Source organism: Hypanus sabinus, chromosome 8, assembly GCF_030144855.1.
Source record: "Hypanus sabinus isolate sHypSab1 chromosome 8, sHypSab1.hap1, whole genome shotgun sequence".
Classification (NCBI taxonomy): domain Eukaryota; kingdom Metazoa; phylum Chordata; class Chondrichthyes; order Myliobatiformes; family Dasyatidae; genus Hypanus; species Hypanus sabinus.
Genome location: NC_082713.1, coordinates 153,305,603 through 153,327,974, shown reverse-complemented (window position 1 = coordinate 153,327,974; position 22,372 = coordinate 153,305,603). Strand labels below are relative to the sequence as shown.

Genomic DNA, 22,372 nt, shown 5'->3' with positions numbered 1-22,372 from the left:
TGTGCAGTAGACCTCCTCCCCCCCCCCGCCATACCAGACAGTGATGCAGCCTGTCAGAATCCTCTCCACAGTACATCTATAGAAGCTTTTGAGTGTTTTTGCTGACATTCCCAATCTCTTCAACTCCTAATGAAGCATAGTTGCTGTCTTGCCTTCTTTATAACTGTATCAATATGTTGGGACCAGGTTAGGTCCTCAGAGTTCTTGACACCCAGGAACTTGAAACTACTCACTCTCTCCTCTTCTGATCCCTCTATGAGGATTGAGGTATTATTGAAGGATTATTTATCCTTCATCTTACCCTTCCTGAACTTCACAATCAGCTCTTTCATCATAGTGCCATTAAGTGCTAGGTTGTTGCTGCGACACCACTCCACTAGTTGGCATATCTCACTCCTGTATGCCCTCTCATTTCCATCTGAGATTCTACCAACAATGGTTGTATTGTCAGCAAATTTATAACTGGTATTTAAGCTATGCATAGCCACACAGTCATGGGTATATAGGGAGTAGAGCAGTGGGTTATGCACACACCCCTGAGGTGCACCAGCACTGACTGTCAGCGTTGAGAATACGTTATCACCAATCCGCACAGACTGTGGTCTTCTGGTTAGGAAGTTGAGCATCCAACTGCAGAGGGAGGTACAGAGGCCCAGGTTCTGCAACTTCTCAATCAGGTTTTTGGGAACGATGGTATTAAATGCTGAGCTATCGTCGATGAACAGCATTCTGACATAAGTGTTTATATTGTCCAGGTGGTCTAAGGCTGTGTGAAGAGCCATTGAAATTGCATCTGCCATTGACCTATTGTGGTGATAGGAAAATTGCAATGGGTCCAGGTCCTTGCTGAGGCAGGAGTTCAGTCTAGTCATGACCAACCTCTCAAAGAATTTCATCACTGTAGATGTGAGTGCTCCCGGGCGATAGGCATTAAGGCAGCTCACATCTTTCTTCTTTTGCACTGGTATAATTGTTGCCTTTTTTGAAGCAAGTGGAAACTTCCGCCCATAGCAGTGAGAGGCTGAAAATGTCCTTGAATACTCCTGCTAGTTGGTTGGCACAAGTTTTCAGATCCTTAACGGGTACTCCATCGGGACCTTTCACCTTGCGAGAATTCACCCTCTTTAAAGGCAGCCTAACATCAGCCCCTGAGACAAAGATCACAGGGTCATCAGCTGCAGCAGGGATCTTCACAGCTGTAGTTATAATCTCCCTTTCAAAGTGGGGCATAGAAGGCTTTGAGACATGTGGTAGTGAAGTATCGCTGCCATTCATGCTATTGGGTTCACTTTGTAGGAAGCCACCACTTTCTGAATCCTGGGGTGTACACCATCCAATCCAGGTGACTCATCTACCTTCAGACCTTTCAGTTTCCCAAGCACATTCTCCCCAGTAATGCACCTTCACTCACTTCTGAACTTCCAGCATACTGCTAGTGTGAAGGCTGATAGAAAATATTCATTCAGTTGATCCACCATTACTATCTCTCCAGCAACATTTTCCAGTGATCCGATATCTACTTTCACCTCTTTTACTCACTTTATATATCTGAAGAAACTTTGTATCATCACAGATCCCCAAATTACCTTGTAGTACTTTCAATTGCTATTTGCCATTGGGTCAGGATGACCAGGCAAAATAAAATGATTTTCAAGTTCACATGGAATCTGTATTATTTATTTTACTTGCTTGCAGCAGTTTGCTAAATAAATTCATTGACAATGTCAAATGAAAATTACGCCACGTCCCCAAGTATTTTTCTTCGTATGAATTATAAAAGCATGCCTTCTTAGGAAAAAAAAGGTTAGCCTAGATACATGATTGAATTTTGTTCCAGAATGCTTAAAGTAAGTGTGCAAAAAAAAAATAAAATTACAATTCTGGATGGTTAAACATACCTTCTGGTGTCGATGCTGGTTTCTGAGAATTTGTAGAGCTTAATTTGCTTTTTTTGCTGGCATTACTAGTAACTGAAAGGCTTGACTGGAGTTTTCTGTGCATTTTCTGAGAGACTGGAGCAGAAAGCTTTCTGTGGTCCGAAATCCCATGTGTGATCCCGTTGTGAATTCCATTTACATTACTCAGGCTTGTGTGGCTATTTTGTAATTTGCCAGTTTCCCCCTCGGTCTGTTCCAGTGCTGTCATGGATTGAGGTTGAGCTGAAAGTGTGAGAAGATGATTCAGATTAATTTCTCAAATAAAATATTTTCTCACATTTTGGAACATGCAATGAATGTAAAATTTTGAAAACTTGGGATTTCAGAGAATGTTGGATTGTTGTAATAATCTTTGAACAAAAACTTTAAACCTAACATATCAGAATGAGAAAGGAACATTCTACAATACTCGGGGGGGAGGGGTGGGAGGAGGAGAACTCGGATGTAAAATAACATCCAACTGTATATGGGTAAACATTGACCAACTAATATTAAAAAAGGACAATGACATTTGATGCAGTTTCTAAATTTGGATCATTTTACAGGCAGAGAGTCTCCACAAAGCAATGATGAAACCTCAAAAATAACTGCTTTAGTTGTTTGGGTATTTTTTCAGATGCTTTATGTTTGCACGACAAGGAGTCATCAAAAATAATTTTTCCTTCTACTTTTAACTTCAGAGAAACTATTAAGCAACCTACAATAAAAGCTTTATTATCTGGCCCTTTGCAAACTGGGCACGGCTGACTATTTACTAAGCACATGCCTGTGATTTCTAAAGTAGCACGCAGACAGCTTTTACTCTGAAAGCTGAACAAATTCAGTAACAGCTTTTATGTATACAGCGCTTTTTATAATATTACAAGACAATTCATATGTGCACCAACAAAAAATTTAACAAGCTACATAAGGAGTCTGCAAGTCGAATAGCTTAATTGAGTTAGGTTCAAAGGAAAATCGTAGCAAAGTGGAGACTGGTAGAGGAGCGAAAGGGAAACAGGTAGAAGAGCAGAGGTGATGTCAGACTAGGAGCCAATGGGAATAGCACATTCTTTGTAAATATCCCCATCACCTCTGGTAATGGTGGGGGGGGGGGGGTCTCATAGAAACATTCTGAATGTTAAAAGGTTTGAACAGATTAGATGTGGCAAAGTTATTTTCCATGGGAGGGGTTTCTAAGACAAGAGGGCATGACTTCAGGATTGAAGGATGTCTATTTAGCACTGAGATGCAAGTAAATTACTTTAGTCTGAAGGTGGCAAATCTGTGGAATCTGTTGCCACGAGCAGCTGTGGAGGCCAAGTCACTGGGTGAATTTAAGGCAGAGATAAAAAGATTCTTGATTAGCCAGGGTATCAAAGAGTATGGGGTGAAGGTAGGGGAGTGGGAATGACTGGAAGAATTGGATCAGAACATGATTGAATGACAGAGCAGACTCGATGGGCTGAATGGCCTACTTCTGCTCCAATATCTCATGAATTCTGCACACACAGTACTTTTGGAAAAACTCTATCCAAGTTCATTTCTGTACTCTCCAAATTCTGATCAAAACAGGTTTCTTTTCTCGCAGATAGTGGTCGCCACCCTCATGAAAAACCATTGTTTCACAGTGAAGGAACTATGAGTGAACAATGAATTCAACCAGCCATTTTCTTCTCAGTGGTTCACTGCCTATCCTGTAACTCAATGCCAAAGCCATAAACATTACGCACTCTTCTCTCAAGGTGTCCTACTGCATCTACACTGGGTTGATCCTTGTGAGGAGCTGCATGATTAGCAATGTGACAGAGCAGCAAAGTCTTAGCCTTTGAAACAGACACCATCCCAAAATGTTGGTGCTTATGTGATCCTGCTTCAGGCTGTGTGAGAGATCTCCATTAGTCTTGATGTGGACCTGCCTTCATTAGCATTACCAGACCACAGCTAATAGCTATTCAAGCTTACCCAAGCTTCCTTCCTGTTGCTGGTTTCATCATTGTTCAAAACCAGAGCCTAGGAGCTGCTTTGAGAAAAGTTTTCTCCACCTTCTCAAACAAATAGCCCCATTGATCCCTCACAGCACTGCTCCTACAAGACCCATTAAAATCAAATATTCTTTGATTTCAAAAAAATATACATGTTACCAATTGGGTATCCCAGTACCAGTGCGTTATCCTATTAATGTTCTCAGTCAAAAGAAAATCTGCAGATGCCAGAAATCCAAACAACATATACAAAATACTGTAGGAACCCAGAAAACCAGGAAGCATCTATGGAAAAGAATATAGTCAATATTTTGGGCCAAGAACCTTCATCAGGACTGGAGGGAAAAAAGATGAGGAATCAGAGTTAGGCGGAGTGGGGTGGTAAGGGGAGGAAGAAACACAAAGTGACAGGTGAAACTGGGGGGGCAGGGGAAGAGGGGTGGTATAGAGCTGGGAAGTTGACTGGTGAAAGAGAGACAGGACTGGATTAGGGGGAATCTGATAGGAGAAAACAGAAGGAAGAAAAAGGAGGAGAAGCTTCAGAGGGAGACGATAGACAGGTAATGAGAACAGGTGAGAGGGAAAAGTGAATAGGGAATGGTGAAGGAGACTGAGGGGTCAATACTGGAAGTTCAAGAAATTAATGCTCACACCATCAGGTTGGAGGCTACCCAGACAGAATATAAGGTGTTGTTCCTCCAACTTGAGTGTGGCCTCACTGCGACAGTAGAGGAGGCCATGGATTGGCATGTCAGAATGGGAATGGGAAGTGGAAGTCTCCCAATCAATATTGGGTCTCTCTGATATATAGGAGGAAACACTGGGAGCACCAGATATAGCAGATGACCCCAACAGATTCATAGATGAAGTGTCACCTCAGCTGGAAGGACTGTTTAGGGCCCTGAATGGTAGTGAGGGAGGTGGTGTAGGGGCAGGTGTAGCATTTATACTGCTTACAAGGGTAAGTGCCAGGAGGGAGATCAGTGCAGAGGGATAATTGGACAAGGAAGTCTTGTAGGAGCAGAAAATGGGGTGGGGGGAGAAAGGAGGGAAAGATGTGCTTGGTAGTGGGATCCCGTTGGAGATGGAAGACATTACAGAGAATTAGGTGCTGGATGCAGAGACTGGTGGGGTGGTAGATGAGGACAAGAGGAACCCTATTCCCGGTGGGAGGATGGATGAGGGCAGATGGGCATGAAATTGAATAGATGTGGTTGAACATGAGGAAATCTGCAGATGCTGGAAATGCAAACAACAACACACACAAAATGCTGGTGGTGCCAGATGCTGCCTGGCCTGCTGTGTTCCACCAGCATTTTGTGTGAGATGTAGTTGAAGGTGGCACTGATGGTGAAGGAAGGGAAACCACTTTCTTTGAAGGAGAACAGTTCTTTTGTTCTGGAAAAAAAGGCTCATCCTGAGAACAGATGTTGCAGAGAAGGAGAAAAGGGAATGGCCTTTGTACAAGTAACGAGGTGGAAAAGGGTATAGTCCAGGTAGCTGTGAGAGTCAGTGGGTTTATAATGGACATCAGTAGATAAGCTGTCTCCAGAGATTGAGACAGCAAGATTGAGAAAGGGGAGGGAGGCGTTGGAAATAGACCAAGTAAATTTGAGGGCAGGGTGGAAGTTGGAGGCAAAGTTGTTGAAGTGCTTTTTTTGGATCTCTGAATCACTTTAGATTTTCTGCAAGCATTGAAAGTCACAACCATCCATTGGGATGTTGTCACTTTAACAGCATCCTGCTCCCATTTACTTTATCGTTCAACCCCAAACAATTAAGCCATCATTCTTGCACGTTTGGCTGTAAGTTTTCACACTAGTTGCGCCAAGTGCCTGTTCCTGCAGTGTTTTCCATGATATCCACACAGCCATAGCCTTTCCTGGTGATGACCTACTGGGAACTGCTTCTGGTCCAAGTGAGGCACAAAACTGCTAACTCTCTCACATCCCTCTACTGCACCAAATGAAAATGTAAAGATAGTGATTCTGATCGAAATGTTTTCGATCCCTATTCCACCAAGAGTAGAACTTAAACAAGGTATTGATCATAAATGTTTTAAGCCAGCCCCTACCCAACAACTTCAGTTTCTGAGTGCATTCTGCCATATTTATTCAGCCCAACATCCCTATTACTTTGGGCCAAAATACACCTTGCTTAGTCAACCATCTAACAAACTAGAGAAGGATTATAAAGTTATATTTTTCATTAGTAGGATTTCTCCAAAATTGAACCTATAGATTTTTTTGCTTGAACTGTTACTGAGAAGTCTTGAAAGATCATTACTAATGCCTCCATAATTTCTTCAGCCACCCTTTTCAAAAAATCTGAAATGCACACCGATTTGTCCTGGTGACTTACATATCTTCAGTCCTTTCAGTTTCCCCAAGAACCTTCTCTCTAGTAAATGGTAATTTTGCAGTTTATGACACCTGACACCCGGAGTTTCCACCTACTGCTAGTGTCTTCCACATTGAAGACACTAAATACTTAATCAAAATACAAAGTATTGCAAAATAATTATTCAGTTCATCCACCATTTCATTGTCCCTCATTACTATTTCTCCAGCATCATTTTCCAGCGGTCCAATATCCACTTTTTCATCTCTTTTACACTTTATATATCTGAAGATACTTTTGGGATCCTCTTTAATGTTATTGGTCAGCTTACTTTCATATTTCATCTTGACCTTCTTAATGACTTTTGTTAGTTGCCACCTATTGGTATTTAAAAGGTTCCCAATTCTCCAACTTCCCGCTAATTTTTGCTCCATTATATGCCCTCTCTTTGGCTTTAATGTTAGTTTTGAATTCCCTTGTTAGCCATGGTTGTGTCATCTCACCTTTAGAATATTTCTTCCTCTTTGGGATGTATACTGTATATCCTGTGCCTTCTGAATTGCTTCCAGAAATTCCAGCCATTGCTGCTCTGCTGTCATCCCTGACTATATTCTTTTCCAATCAATTCTGTCCAACTTGTCTCTCATACCTCTAATTTCCTTTACTCCACTGTAATAATGATACATCTGACTTTAGCTTCCCCTGCTCAAATTTCGGGGTGAATTTGATCATATTATGATCACTTGCCCCCAAGGGTTTGTTTACCTTAAGCTCTCAAATCAGTTCTGGTTCATTGCACAACACTCAATCCAGAATAGCTGATTCCCTAGAGGGCTCATCCACAAGATGCTCTAAAAGCCATATCATATGCATTTCTAGAAATTTCCCCTCCCGGAATCTAGCACCAACCTGATTTTCCCAATCTACCTGCAAATTGAAATCTCCCATAACTATTGTAACATTGCCCTCTTGTCAAGTATTTTCTATCTCCTGTTGTTACTGTTTGGGAGTCTGTATATAACTCCCATCATGAGTTTTACCCAGTTGCTTAGCTCTATCCACAATGATTCAACACCTTCTGACCCTATGTTGCCTCTTTCTATTGATTTAATTTCACTTTTTACTAACAAAGCTATGCCACCCCATCTGCCTTCCTGCCTTTCTTTTCAATACAATGTGTACCCTTGGATATTAAGCTCCCAGCTACTTTCAGCCATGATTCAGTGACGCCTACAACATCATACTGCGGAGATGCGTCGGCGCAGATTGGGAGACCGCTTCGCCGAGCACCTCTGCTCCATCCATCACAACAGACAGGATCTCTCGGTTGCCGTCCACTTCAACTCTGCTTCTCATTCCCATTTGGATATGTCCATACATGGCCTCCTCTACTGCCAAGATGAGGCCAAACTCAGGTTGAAAGAGCAACACCTCATATACCGTCTGGGTAATCTCCCTTTGGCATGAACATTGAACTCTCTAACTTCCAGTAATTCCGTCTCCCTTCCCCCATCCCAGTTTCACTCTGCCTCCTCCCCCAGCTGCCTGTCACCTCTCTCATGATTCTACCTTCTTCTATTACACATTCCCCTTACATTCCTTCTTCACCTTTCCTGCCTATCCCCTCCCTGCTTCCCCTCCCCCACCCCTTGAGCTTTCCTCTCATTGGTGTTTCACCCGGCACCCACCAGCCTTCTCCTTCGCACCCTCCCTTCACCTTCTTTATAGGGCCCCTCCCTCTTCAGTCCTGACGAAGGGTCTCGGACCGAAATGTTGACTGCTCGGTTCCACGGATGCTGCCCGACTTGTTGAGTTCCTCCAGCTTGTTGTATGTGTTGCTTTGACCCCAGCATCTGCAGTGTATTTTGTGTTCTGTGAAATATAGTTTGGATATTTCCAACCACTTCCATACATCTTTGCCATTCATTTGTTATGCTCCATATTATAAGATGTAGGTGACCGTGGTCTTTCCATGACAATGATTGCTCTTTACAAATTTTTCCACAGAAGCGGTTTGCCATTGCCTTTTTCTGGGCAATGTCAGCCATTATCAATACTCTTCAGAGATTGTCTGTCAGGCATCAGTGGTCACATAACTAGGTCTTAGGATGTGCACCAGCTGCTCATTCCATTATCCACCACCTACTCCTGTGGTCCTGTAGCTTCTCATGACCCCGATTGAGGACTAAGCAGGTGGCAGGTGTTACACCTTGCCCAAGTGTGACCTGCAGGCTAACGGAGGGAAGGAACACCTTACACCTCCTTTGGTAGGGACATACCTCAACCCCGTCACCCAGACCTATATGTTACATTGCTTAATATTACTGTAATACAAAGCCATCAACCAAGATATTAATTCTAGTGCTCTCTATCTTCAAATTATTTAACCATTTTCTTTTGCAGCTCCCCAGGATTGACAAGGACTTACATCCACTCCAGCTTTGTGGGTTCCAAAGTAACTGAGCAGTTTGAAGTGGGAAAGCAGACACGGTAGGCAATTGAATAGATGGCAAGGTGTTGTATTTCTTTCTTGTTAATACAGGGCAGCTGTGTTCTCAAACGGACAGAGTCAAGAACCTCAGTATCATCCCAAATGCTTCTGAGTGGTTCTGATATTCCTTGATGTACAGGATCCACAATTTCCACTTCATCATTAGAATTCAATCCTACACCAAGCTTCATTTTCATCAAGTTCCTGCTTTAACCACTGTTCATAGGTGGTTTGACTACTTGTTACAATGTCATCAGATGTCTTACCCTCATCTTTAAATTCCCACATGGTCTTCCAAAACCATATCTAATATCACTTCCTAATTCACAACAATTATTTGCCAGGCTATGACTTCTGTGTAACTTTCCGCCCCACCACTGGTGATGGACACATACGTCACTATCCCTCAACTCTTTAAAACTGCCTTTCCCACTCAAGTTCCTCAAAACCCAACTTCAGTACTTAGCCAATTTCAGCCTTATCATCTCAGTCTGTGTTTGATAGCTTTAAAATCCTCCAAAATTCCAAAGGACAGGCCGGCTGAAATAGGCTGTAGGGTCAGCACCTACACGCAATCCTAAACATCCACTTCTTCCCTCATTACTGCACCATGTTCTATTCGTGAGCTGCACAAGGAAGTGTCACACTAGTGTGCTCAACCATCTAGAAAGACCAAGGCAATAGATAAATTGGACTCCACCAACTGCAAAACCTGTTCCAGGCTATACCCTTTTCAAAACTGAATATCCATCACTACTGGATCAAAGTCCATGAAACTCCCAGCCGAGCATCACTGTAGGTGGTCCATCACTGCTAGGATTGAAGCAGCTCCTGGAAACCCACCACAACTTCAATTCCATATGACTTCACCAGTACCCTCCACATTTTCCTGATGACAAAGATATTTAACATTCAATTTTCATTTAAGGGATGTTATACTTGAAAATTGTTGCAATACATACAAAATATGGGCGTTTAAAAATTACAAACATGAGACTATCTGCAGATGCTGGAAATCGAAAGCAACACAGTAAATGTTGCAGGAACTCAGTAGGCCAGGCAGATTCTATGGAAAATAGTAAACAGTCGGCATTTCAGGCCGAGACCCTTCATCAGTCCTGAAGAGGAAAGAGAGAATTCAGAGTAAGGTGGGGGAGGGGGGAAAGAAGGTGGCAGGTGATAGCTGAAACTGGGAGAGGGTGAGGAGGCAAATAAAACGTGTGTCAAATTTATGTAATGTGCTCAGGACCAAATTTTATGGGTTGTTTTATTTACCTACGTTGGCAGAGAATACAAGTAATTCTTCATGTAGTTTTCTTGATTATGTAATCATGAAAGAATACAAATTAAAATATCGCACATTATGCTCTTTACGAGAGTGAATTTAAATTGAACAACCTGTCCCTTGTTTGCTTCTTCTCGCAAATAAAAGTTTTAAGTAGGAAACAGCTGAGCAGCACAAGGTCAATCCAGATAACTAAAACATGTTTCCAGACTATTCTTCTTCTAATCCCAAGTCATTCTGGACACAGACAGCAAAAACTTGGCAAACTGCCACTATTAAATGACTATACAACCTAACATTGCAAAATTGTCATTTCAGAAAGAAAGCAAATCAAGCATTTCCATAACATTGCGTAGTTCTGCATAATGATCGACAAGAATTGTTATTCTTGCTGGCACAGAGGAGATGGCAGGAAGTTTGCCAGGTTTTTTTTTAAACTCAGGGAGTGGGGAGTGCGTGGAATGGGCTGCCGGCAACGGTGGTGGAGGCGGATACAATAGGGTCTTTTAAGAGACTTTTGGATAGGTACATGGAGCTTAGAAAAATAGAGGGCTACAGGTAAGCCTAGCAATTTCTAAGTTACGGACATGTTCAGCACAACTTTGTGGGCTGAAGGGCCTTTATTGTGCTGTAGGTTTTCTATGTTTCTAAAACTAATCCCATTCAGCTAATGTTAGGAAAAAAAAATCATTAAGTAGTCTTTAAATAACAAAACAGTTCAGTAAATTCCCTTATTTATTTTCTTACAATGGATTTATTTAAAACACCACACACCACTCCTATGTCTGGTTCACATGAGAAAAGCATAAATTATACAAATCATGTATTTGAAACAAAAGTCACAGCTACTACCATACAAATTTACTAAAGGTAACAAAATTTTCTCATCCTGTATCATACACCAAATACATTAGAAAATGACATTACTGTATAACATGTTGCTACAATGAAGGGCACATCAATATTTTTTGAAGAGCAAATCTAATCAATACAGAGCAACTTTAGAAACAAGTTTCCTCTGAAAGAGGAAGAGTTTATGTACAAGAGATTGGATGAAATAGCATGCTGACTAAAAGCAACAGTTTTTTTCCTATAATCTGTTCTTCTTGCAGTTCAAAAGAACAGAAACCTGGCAAGTGTTTAGACATGCTGTACCGAGGAAGTTGAGAAGGTTACAGATGTCCAACTTCCGCTTTTGAGAATCTGGTCACAAAAGGATATTCCCAGCTGTACCTCTGCCTTCTATTGAGACAGCTGGCCATGTGCTTTTCTCAAGTTAATCGGTTTATCATGCCACCGCTGTATGTGTAACTGGACCATGATAGCTCTATATTTCTAATATTTTTCCCCTCCAGACATAGGCCTATCCCTGCCAAGCAGAGGACACTGCCAAAATACCATCATGAATACTGGCAGTTGTTGGTTACATGGGTACATCTGGATTTCTAAGTGATCATTCTTACAGGAACAAAATGTGTCGAAGAAACCACTATTTCTTTTTTTTTGCAATTGCCCAGACACAGAAAAAACAAATCCCGTACCACAGAAGATGCCACAATGCATTATTAAAGAAAATCCAAATAATAATAATAATAATATCATCTGTTGTCCTGGTAATGTTCTTGCTGACCAGCCCAAATTTCTCCCAGAATTAGTGTTGACAATAAAAACAGAGGAAAGCAAATTACACAGCATGGTGATTCTTCTCCAGCTTCATTCCTCATTGCAGAAGAATTAAACGAGGCTCAAATGAATTCAAATTAAGTTAGGTCACTGAATGAAACAAGGTAGGACATGCATCAGATCTCCATAAACTGTCCTGCATCTAAAAATTAATTGTTACCATGGATGTTCTCAACACAGATGACAAAAAATAAAATCAACTGACATGGACTAGATTAATGTGGGACAAGGCTTGTTGAAGTATACCCAATTTAATATGACCAATTTAACTTTATCTGACAAAACTTAAAACCCAAGAGAAGAATTTGCTTGGGATTTTTTTTTTATTTAAATCGCATTTGTCGCATCACTGAAAGATACTTCAAAAGGGATGCAATTTAAAGGAACTGCATCATTAGTCCTTCATTCTTTGTGGTGTAATGTTAAATCAGCAACACACTATCCAGAGAAGTTAGCGGACACCAATGCATCCCCAGTTGCAAGTACCACTGAGTCAGATTCACAGAACAATGCAGCAAAGCTACAGTCCCTTCAGCCCAATGAGTCCATGGTGCCCACACAGACAATCCTGCACTTGGGCCATATTGCTTTCAATGAACTATGCACCTGTATTCCTAGTTCTCTCTGTTCTATTACACAGTGCCTTACCCTTATCTGTAAGGAACAAAACCTTAGGAGTTCTCCTTCCAAAATTTATTTCCATTAAAATGTAGCTGATCCATCAGTACTTCAGAACGTGCAACATCCAAAGTAATGCTCTACCATCATCAGTTTTCATCAGGATCATTTTGTTCTTGAATAGATCCCAAGTCAGATACCCCTTTGTAGTGACCATGGGGAAAACATCTCTGCAAAGGATTGTAGTAAAGGAAAACAGCTCATCCCTATCACTGCTAAAACTTAGAAAATTACTCAACACTTTAGAACACACTTCAAAGGATGCAAAATTCACGTGTCATATTTAGGCATACACTGGAATTTAGAATTTAGAAGGATGAGAGAGGATCTGATTGAAACATATAAGATTATTAAGGGATTGGACACACTAGAGGCAGGAAACATGTTCCCGATGTTGGGGGAGTCCAGAGCCAGAGGCCACAGTTTAAGAATAAGGGGTAGGCCACTTAGAAAGAGTTGAGGGAAAAACTTTTTCCACCCAGAGAGTTGTGGAAATGCTCTGCCTCAGAAGACAGTGGAGGCCAATTCTCTGGATGCTTTCAAGAAAGAGTTAGATAGACCTCTTAAAGATAGCAGAGTCAAGGGATATGGGGAGAAGACAGGAACTGGGTACTGATTGTGGATGATCAGCCATGATCACATTGAATGGCGGTGCTGGCTCGAAGGGCCGAATGGCCTACTCCTGCACCTATTGTCTATTAGGCAGTTTCTACATCAGTTCAGAACATAGGAAAATGGAACATTATTAACTGATAAGCACACTCAAAGACGAAGTTCAGAGTTGACCAGCTAAGGCCATGACGACACCTTGGAAGAATAGATTCTTTTCCTTTAGAAAACCATATTTAGAAAATGGTTTCTGGCTATATTAAAAGATATATTATACTCCCTTTAAACTACCTGCATCTTTATCAAGCTTCAAACGCTGTTGCAAACTGAACTCCAACGTTCAAACGTAGAATGTCCTGTTCAAAGGAAAGTTTAGCTGGATTAAAGTTTTCAATTGGTTTCATAATAAAGTAATTTCTGGCATTTATTGATAGAAATGCAAAGTACGTATTGTTCTGATAGAACTTCTCGAATGACATGGAAACACTTGGATTGCAAAAACATTGGTAATGTCTTATTTGATAGCACTTCGCACTTTCAAAGTGTTGTAAGTTATTTTGCCACGGACTAGTTTCATGTACTTATGCCATTAAACAGAAGTCATAGTACTGTAAAATGCTATGACATCTAGTTGATACAACAGCATAAATATCCTGAGTTTAAAAGGCTAACATGTCTATTAATTAAGTTATTCCCTCCCACTGTGCTGACATTTAGAATTGCAGATGGTCAACATTCAAAACAGCTTGCCACAGAACAAACTTCTAATTCCTTCCCATTTTAAAATTATAATTTTTTTTGTTGTGTGAAATTAGTCTTTTACCCATTCCATGCATTCTTTGATGAAAAATGCTTGCAGCAAAGCTTCAAATAGATGAATTCTACAGGTTAAATACAACTTCTGGGGCCATGTTTTAGCATGCGCTTGTTTTTAATGATGAAAAGTCTGAGAAGTAATGACTTACAAATGTTTTCCATTCACTGCACTGCCCTTTGCTGAGATTTGGGCACTCTGTTTAAACCATCTCCCAAGCCTAAATTCCATTGCTCCGGCAGAACAGGCAGACTTTGTCTTCAGGAAAATTAAATCTCAAAAATCACAAACAGATGTGGAAAAGTCAATTGTCCACCGCTACACAGAATGCAAACAAAATATTGCTCAAATTAGTTTACAGATACCCATCAAGATCCTGCTGCATTAGACAATTAGATGTCATTATCTTGATTTTACTAAGAAGCCAATTAATAATGCAAACTTTCTCTAAACATTTGTCATACCATTGACAGGAAGCTTGAGGAGATCCCATCCCCAATGGTATGAGATAAATACAAACATACAGTTATCCAAAATCGGTCTAAGCTTTGTATTTTTCAGAATGCCAAGTGGAACATTTAAAATGGAAAATGTGAGTCTTTAGTAGAGACTAGAACTATATATAATCAGGGGCATTTACAAGTTCTCCCATGAGATTCCGCAAAAAAAAAATGCTCCAAAACACTCAACTGTACTAATGAGATAGCACTACTTATAACTCCTGTTTTGCTTGGCACATGAACTTACTAATAACTAACAGTTGCGAACTCAGTCAGCTCCATCATAGGCACCAGTCACTGGAGCATGTAGGACATCTTCAAGGAGTGACGCCTCAAAGAGGCACCATCCATTTTTAAGGACCCTCCCATCACTCTGGACACGCACTGTTCTCATTGCTACCATCAGGAAGCAGGTACAGGTGGCTGAAGGCACACACAAATACATGCTCACTGTAACTGAGTTTTTATTATGTATTGCATTGTACTGCCGCTACAAATACAACATGCTTCATGACATATGCCGGTAATATCAAACCCAATTGCGATTTATTTGTTTTAAAATCTGATGCGACAAACAAGAACAGCTTTTATTGTCCATCTCCAATTGCCCTTAAGACAGCAGAGGTGAACTAACTGCCTTCCCAATTGCTGCACTTTTCTGATGAAGATACTGCTGCTATGCTATACTGGTACAGTGCTCCCATCAATGCAGGAACAACCATTTCCAATTCAGGATCATGTGTGAGCTAGAGTGAAACCTGCAGGCAAGTAAGATTTACCTTTGGACCATTTGGGAGATAACGTCAGAGTAACCTGAGCACATAACAATAAAGCAATAATGTGTAAATAATATAAAGTCATCATTCACTGGTAGTGGAGGGAATGAATATTTAGGATCCAATCAAGCATACTACTTTGATTCTATAAATCATTCAGGCAATTGGAAGCATTCCATCACACTCTTACCTTGTGCCTTATAGATGGTGGAAGATTTTGGGGAAACCAGGAGTCAAGCTACTTGCCATAGAACTACAGTACCTGACCTGCTCTTGGAACCATATTACTACATAGCTGGTCCGGCTGAATTTCTAATCGATGGTATCCACAAGATATCCACAAGAATAGCAATGCCAATTAATCTTAATCCAATTCAGATGCTTATAATCTTCTTGGCATTGGAAACAAATTGTGACAGTTATTACTTGTTTTTGCTTTCTCTCAGCCATGCCCAAAATTGCTTCAGCCTTGATGCAAGCAGGCATGTGCTTCTTCATTTGTGGAGTTGTGACTGAAATTATGCATAGTATGATGAGGGAATATCATGAACTCTTAACTCTTTGAAGGAAGGAATTTGGAAACACTGCACACAAAAAAGCACACAGGTGAAGTAGTATATTTAGAACCTATCAAAACATTCTTCATAACAAGTGATTACCAATTGGATTAAAGTGAACAATTGCCTCCAGACCACGCTGATCTTTTCAGATTTAAGTGTAACTTGGAGTGGTGCCAGGAAATAAAGGACAATAATTGTTGCTATAAGATCAAAAACTTGTACTGAGGGGAAGAACTACAGACTGATCTGTAGGTAATACTTGATTATCTTCCAAATGAACTGAACAAGCTAAAACACTGCAGAATGCAAATTGGGGTCCTTCTATCACCGCCTACATAGAAAATATGAATAAGATCTTGCTACACAGACAAAATGCTAGAGGAACTCAGCAGACCAGGCTGCATCTATGGATAGAGTATACCTGTGATCAACATTTTGGGCCAAGACCCTTCATCAGGACTGGAGAAAAAAAGCTGAGGAGTCAGAGTTAGAAGGGGGAGGGTGGGAAATGGAGGAAAAAACATGTGTTTTCAACAGGAAGGGCTTCCTGTTCATCACCCTTCTACGGCTTCTGGCTCTCCCTCGATGACTTATAGAACTATTCAGTCCCCACAATTCTATTCACATTTCACTCAGTCATTTTCTAAATTTACAATATACTGAAGTTGGATTTTTGAACTAATCTACAAAGCATTATGCTTAGTGTAAAATAAATTCAAAAATCTGTCAACAATTTACTAAAAATTAAAAACCAAAATTGTGAGGCTGAAAAAGTATTCATGCCCTTTGTAATCATGACTCTAATTATCATCAGGTACAATATGCTGTATTACAATAACAAATTGGGTGAGTTGGCAATGAGACAAATTAGAAGATCACCTGTTTTCAATTAATTTACAACAAGAAATACCCCCTTTCTCTGCCAGTTCCAACAGCATGGTAGACCTTCAGCAGAACAAACGAAAGGATTCAAGACAACTCAGAAATGATAATAGAGAAGTACAAACCTGTGGAAGGGTACAAGACTATCTCAAAGGCAGAGAACATACCTCAGAGCTCAATGCAGTAAATCATGAAAAAGTGGAAAAATATAGAACCATAGAACATTACAACACAGAAACAGGCCTTTTGGCCCTTCTTGGCTGTGCCAAACCATTTTTCTGCCTAGTCCCACTGACCTGCACCTGGGCCATATCCCTCCAAACCCCTCTCATCCATATACCTGTCAAAGTTTTTCTTAAATGTCAAAAGTAAGCATGCATTCACCACTTCACCTGGCAGCTCATTCCACACTCCCACCACTCTGCATGAAGAAGCCTCCCCTAATGTTCCCTTTAAACTTTTCCCCTTCACCCTTAACCCATGACCTCTGGTTTTTTTCTTCCCTGGCTTCAGTGGAAAAAGCCTGCTTGCATTCACTCTATCTATACCCATCATAATTTTATACACCTCTATCAAATCACCCTTCATTCTCCTACGCTCCAGGGAATAAAGTCCTAACCTATTCAACCTTTCTCTGTAACTCAGTTTCTCAAGTCCTGGCAACATCCTTGTAAACCTTCTCTGCACTCTTTCAACCTTGTTAATATCCTTACTGTAATTAGGTGACTAAAACCGTACACAATACTCCAAATTCGGTCTCACTAATGTCTTATACAACCTCACCATTACATTCCAACTCTTATACTCAATACTTTGATTTATAAAGGCCAATGTACCAAAAGCTTTCTTTACAACCCTATCTACTTGTGAAGCCACTTTTAGGGAATTATGTATCTGCACTCCCAGATCCCTCTGCTCTACTGCACTCCTCAGTGTCCTACCATTTACCATGAAACCACAGCCATACTGCCTAGGTCAGGCTATCCTTTTAAACTTAGTCACCAGAGAAGAAAACATTTGTAAGAGAGGCTACTGTGATAACAACAGTCACAGAGTGATCTGCAGAAGTCGGTGGCTGCAACTGAAGATGAAGTTCATGGCTCCACAATCTCTAAATGGTATTTATGCAAGAGTGGGAAGGAAGAAGCCCTGGCTAAAGAAAAAGCATATCCTTGCCCATAAAGACTTTGCAAAATGTAATTTAGATAATGTAAAGATGTGGAAGAAGGTCTTGTGGTCGGATAAGACTAAAGTGGAATATTTTGACCTAAGCTATGTGGTACATATGGAGCAAATCTTATAATGTGCATCAGCCTGGCAACATTATTGTTAACGTAAAGTATGGTGGAGGTAGCATCATGCTATGGGGATGCTTCTCAGCATCAGGGACTGGAAATCTGGTCAGGAATGAGGGGAAGATGACTACTGCTACATAAATACAGAGAGATCCTGGAATTAAAAAAGACTGCTAGTCTCCACCAGAATGTTTAAACTGCTGAGGAAGTTTGCCTTTCAGTAGGACAATGACCAAAAGTACTTGCCAGAGAAACCATGGAGTGGCTTCAAATGAAGAAAATGAAGAACGCACAAAGGAAGAAAATTGATGTCCTTAAGTGACCCAGTCAGAGTCTTGACCGTAAACTGATTGAACACCTCTGGCATGACCTCAATATTGCTGTCCACCACCGCTCCTCAATTAACCTGGAACAGCTTGAGCAAATCTGCAAGGAGGAGTGGGCAAATCTTTCTCCATCACATTGTGCAAAGCCAATAGAGACATATTGAAAAAGACTGGTGGCTGTGATATCTGCGAGAGGTGGTTCAACCAAGTACTGATCGAAGGGGGATGAATACATTTGAACTGCATACATTTTAGTTTTTGAATTTTTGTTTTTCATGCTTTATGATTTCCCTGTTATTTTGCGCTCTACTGTGGGGAATAAAAGGAGCATGTAATTCACAAATAAAAATGCTAAGATAAATTGATCAAAATCCCTGATTCAAATACTCATTTGTGAACAAAGTGTTGGGAGCTGAATACTTTTACAAGGCACTATATACTTCTCACCAAACAGCAAATACCAATGACTCTTTTTAAATGCTTTTTAATAAATGCTATGAAGTTATCTGCAGAGCTCTGAAACAGACTGAAGTTTCTTTTCAATGCAATAACTAGAATTGAAAGCAAGGAATTATCATTTAACCAAACTCTAAAATTTGGCCAACAAGTGGTGCAGAAAGCATATTGTGCTACTAGGACAGATGTCAAACTATTAAGCTAGATTTATAAGTATTGGTGACTGCCAGAAAGATAAGCCACTAGCATAGGAGTACCAAAGTGATTGATGCTAGGGTGCTGATACATACAAATCTTTGCAGCCAGAACGCAGTGGAGGCAAATCAATGATACTAAACACCGTGCCAGAATCCCAATTTTTTCAAACATCATGGAAGTGTGCAAAAATAAAACAATTTCAGTGTGGATTAAGAGGAAATCCAAGTGTGGCATTGCAAATAAGATGCATGTCAAAAAACATCTGACTCATAAAACAAAGCAAAGCCAAGAAAAAAAATTCTGGAACATGTGGCACAAACATGAACACTCATTTTATTCTATATACTTTATCATAAACATCCAGGACCTGAAAAATTCAATTTAAAAGCCAGCACTCTGTCTGGACATTCATAATTACATGTTAGGGACTCCCATGTGAGCATACACATATGTTCGAACAGGAATTCAAATGTATTCTTACTTTTTATTATTGTTGTTTCTTTTTGCATTTTCACAGTTTGCTGTCTTCTGGATACTGGTTGAAAGTTCTTGTTTGGTGATCATTCTTTATTCTGTTATAATTACTATTCTATACATTTGTTGAGTATGCCCACAAGAAAATGAATCACAGGGTTGTATATGGTGACATACATGTACTTTGATAAAATTATTTGGAACTTTGAAATTGTCAAAAAGCCCAATTAGACAGAGGTTCATGGACCACAGTACCTTCAAAATGGACCAGAACAGCTTCAGGAAGAATTAGGTGGAATTAGCCATACAGTAACTCAATTAAAGTCCATTTGTTTCTAACTGTTAGAAATCTTTACATCAACATTTCATATGTTGCAATCTCTGAACTAAGTAACTGTAACATCGACAAGTACGAATGGGAAGCTGGTCTGTGCCAGTCTGATTTGGAAGTTTAATTCTTTTACTTTCAGTGCCATAGTCCAAATCTATTGAAAGCATGAATGAACTAAGTATTGTTGCCTTGAGGCCGTATTTACACTCAGTTCATTTAAAGGCCGTGTTGCTCACCTGCCTGACCGCAGATTCCAAAGAAGAAACTCCATTGTAAACTTTGCCACAGGAGGGTCTTGACCTCCTTTGAAACTTTACTATTGTCTGTCATTGAACGTTGACATTTGCAAACAATGTATTTTCACAAAATAGTTAAAATTTGAAAAATGAAATCTTGCATTTACAGTTGCCTTTATTTATATTACACACTGCACCTAAATATAACTGACAGATATTCTCTGCATCTTCCACCATCTCCAAAGGAGTCCTACCACTAAACACCTCCCCTCCCTTTCCACAAAGATTCCCATTCCTACATTTTGCTCCATGACTGCCTCGAGTCACGATGAGGCTGCTCCCAGGATGGAGGAGCAACAGCTTGCATTCCATCTGGGTAGCCTTCAACCTGATGGCATGAATATAGATTTCTCCTTCCAGTAGAAAAAGACATTCCCTCCCATCTTTTTATGCCTGATATCTCCCCCGTACCTTCTTCCAAAAAACTTAAAACTGTGCCCTCTCGTGTTAGCCATTTCAGTCTTGAGGAAAAAGCCTCTGACTATCCACACAATCAATGCCTCTCATCATCTTATACACCTCTATCAGGTCACCTCTCATCCTTTGTCTCTCCAAGGAAAAAACACTGAGTTCACTCAACCTATTCTCAGAAGGCATGCTCCCCAATCCAGGCAACATCCTTATAAATCTCCGCTGCACTCATTCTATGGTTTCCACATCCTTCCTGTTACCAGATCTGAGCACAGAACTCCAAGTGTGGTCTGACCAGGATTCTATACAGCGGTAACATTACATCTCGGCTCTTAAACTCAATCCCTCCATTGATGAAGGCCAATGAACCTTATGCCTTCTTAAACACAGAGTCAACCTGCGCAGCAGCTTGAATGTCCTATGGACCCCAAGATCCCTCTGATTCTCCACACTGCCAAGAGTCTTACCATTAATACTCTATTCTGCCATCATATTTGACCTACCAAAATGAACCACCTCACACTTATCTGGGTTGAACTCCACCTGCTATTTCTCAGCCCAGTTTTGCATCCTATCAATATCCCGCTGTAACCTCTGACAGCCCCCAACAACAACACCCCCAACCTTTGTGTCATCAACAAACTTACTAACCCAACCCTCCACTTCCTCATCCAGGTCATTTATAAACATTGTGAAGAGTAGGGGTCACAGAGCAGATCTCTGAAGCACACCACTGGACACTGACCTAAAATTCAGAATGACCTGTCTACAACTACTCTTTGCCTTCTGCGGGCAAGCCAATTCTAGATCCACAAAGCAAGATCCCCTTGGATCCCATGCCTCCTTTTTTTCCCCTCAATAAGCCTTCCATGAGGTACCTTCTCAACTGCCTATGTTCTAGAGGGAGAAACATCCAATATTCGTAGACAAGCACATGGATGAAAGAAAAACGGAGGGCTATGGGGAAGTAATTGCTACATTGATCTTGGAGTAGGTTAAAAGGTCAGCACTTCAATGGCCAAAGGACATGCACTGTACTGTTTGCAAGTCCTAAGATTTATGTTGTAACATGTGAAGGCAGTACTCTACATTCATTTAAACAACTATGGGCATTGTTTGCGGCATGATGCATCCTTTCCACATTTACAGTGTGCTTTTGTTTTCTCTAAATTCATGGATTTGAAGATTCCAAATATATTCCACTGCTCCCTTGAGCAAAATGGGCCAGTAAATGCCAGAATTCTGTGGCAATGTTGTATTTCCAACAGATTTTGAGAACATCCTTGAATCTTTTCCTTTGCCCACTTGGTAATCTCTTCACTTGGGAGAACACAGAATAATATGTCTGTTTCAAAAGATTGGTGTGGCCTCGCCAAAGCAGATAATTAAGTGCAGGTACAGCTCCAATGCCAGGATGCCCTGGGATTGATGGTTTTACCAATGGATTTAGAATTATGCAGTCACATCATTAATACTCTCTCTCTCCACTGCTCTGAGGGAGACAGTCTAAGGCAGAAGTTCCCAACTTGAGGCCCAAGGACCCCTTGGTTAATGTTAAGGGTCTGTGGCATTAAAAAAAAGTTTGGGAATCCCTGGTCTAAACAAGGCCAGGCTTTTCAGAAATAGTTAGGTAACACTTCGCTACAAGAAAATGGTACATAAAAGTTTGAAAATCAAATGGAAATAAAATTAGCTGGAATAATTCTGAGGCTGACTTTGTCAACATAAAGTAATTAAAGGATGAAAGGCCAATCAGCCATGCCTCACTGAAAGGCAGAACAAGCTCAAGAAGCTAACCAGTTTACTGCTGTTCCTGTGATATGACGTTCTTAAAATCCCCTTTCAGATTTTAGTAACAGACAAAAGAATTAGCTTGTTTTTGAGTTTTTATTGGCAGGATGAAGCAGTAGCTTTGCTTGCCAAAGAAACCCATGAGGAGAACAACTGTATTAAATTTATGTACCAAAAAAGTCAACTTAATCACTTTACTCCAGCCAAAACCATTAACGGGGGTTAAACTCCCGCATGCCTTTAAATCCTGCAGCAAAGTGAAACAATTCCCAAAT

General features: G+C 40.5%; 1 protein-coding gene across 3 annotated transcripts in view; it reads right to left on the bottom strand.

Annotated features, from left to right (window-relative positions):
* mdfic (MyoD family inhibitor domain containing) overlaps window positions 1–22,372 on the bottom strand; it is a 57,168-nt gene that overhangs the window by 17,707 nt on the left and 17,089 nt on the right. For all 3 annotated transcript variants that reach the window (XM_059978259.1, XM_059978260.1, XM_059978261.1), the window contains exon 4: window positions 1,899–2,159. In XM_059978259.1, coding sequence (XP_059834242.1) covers window positions 1,899–2,159 — 261 coding nt within the window. The remainder of the gene's footprint in view (window positions 1–1,898; window positions 2,160–22,372) is intronic.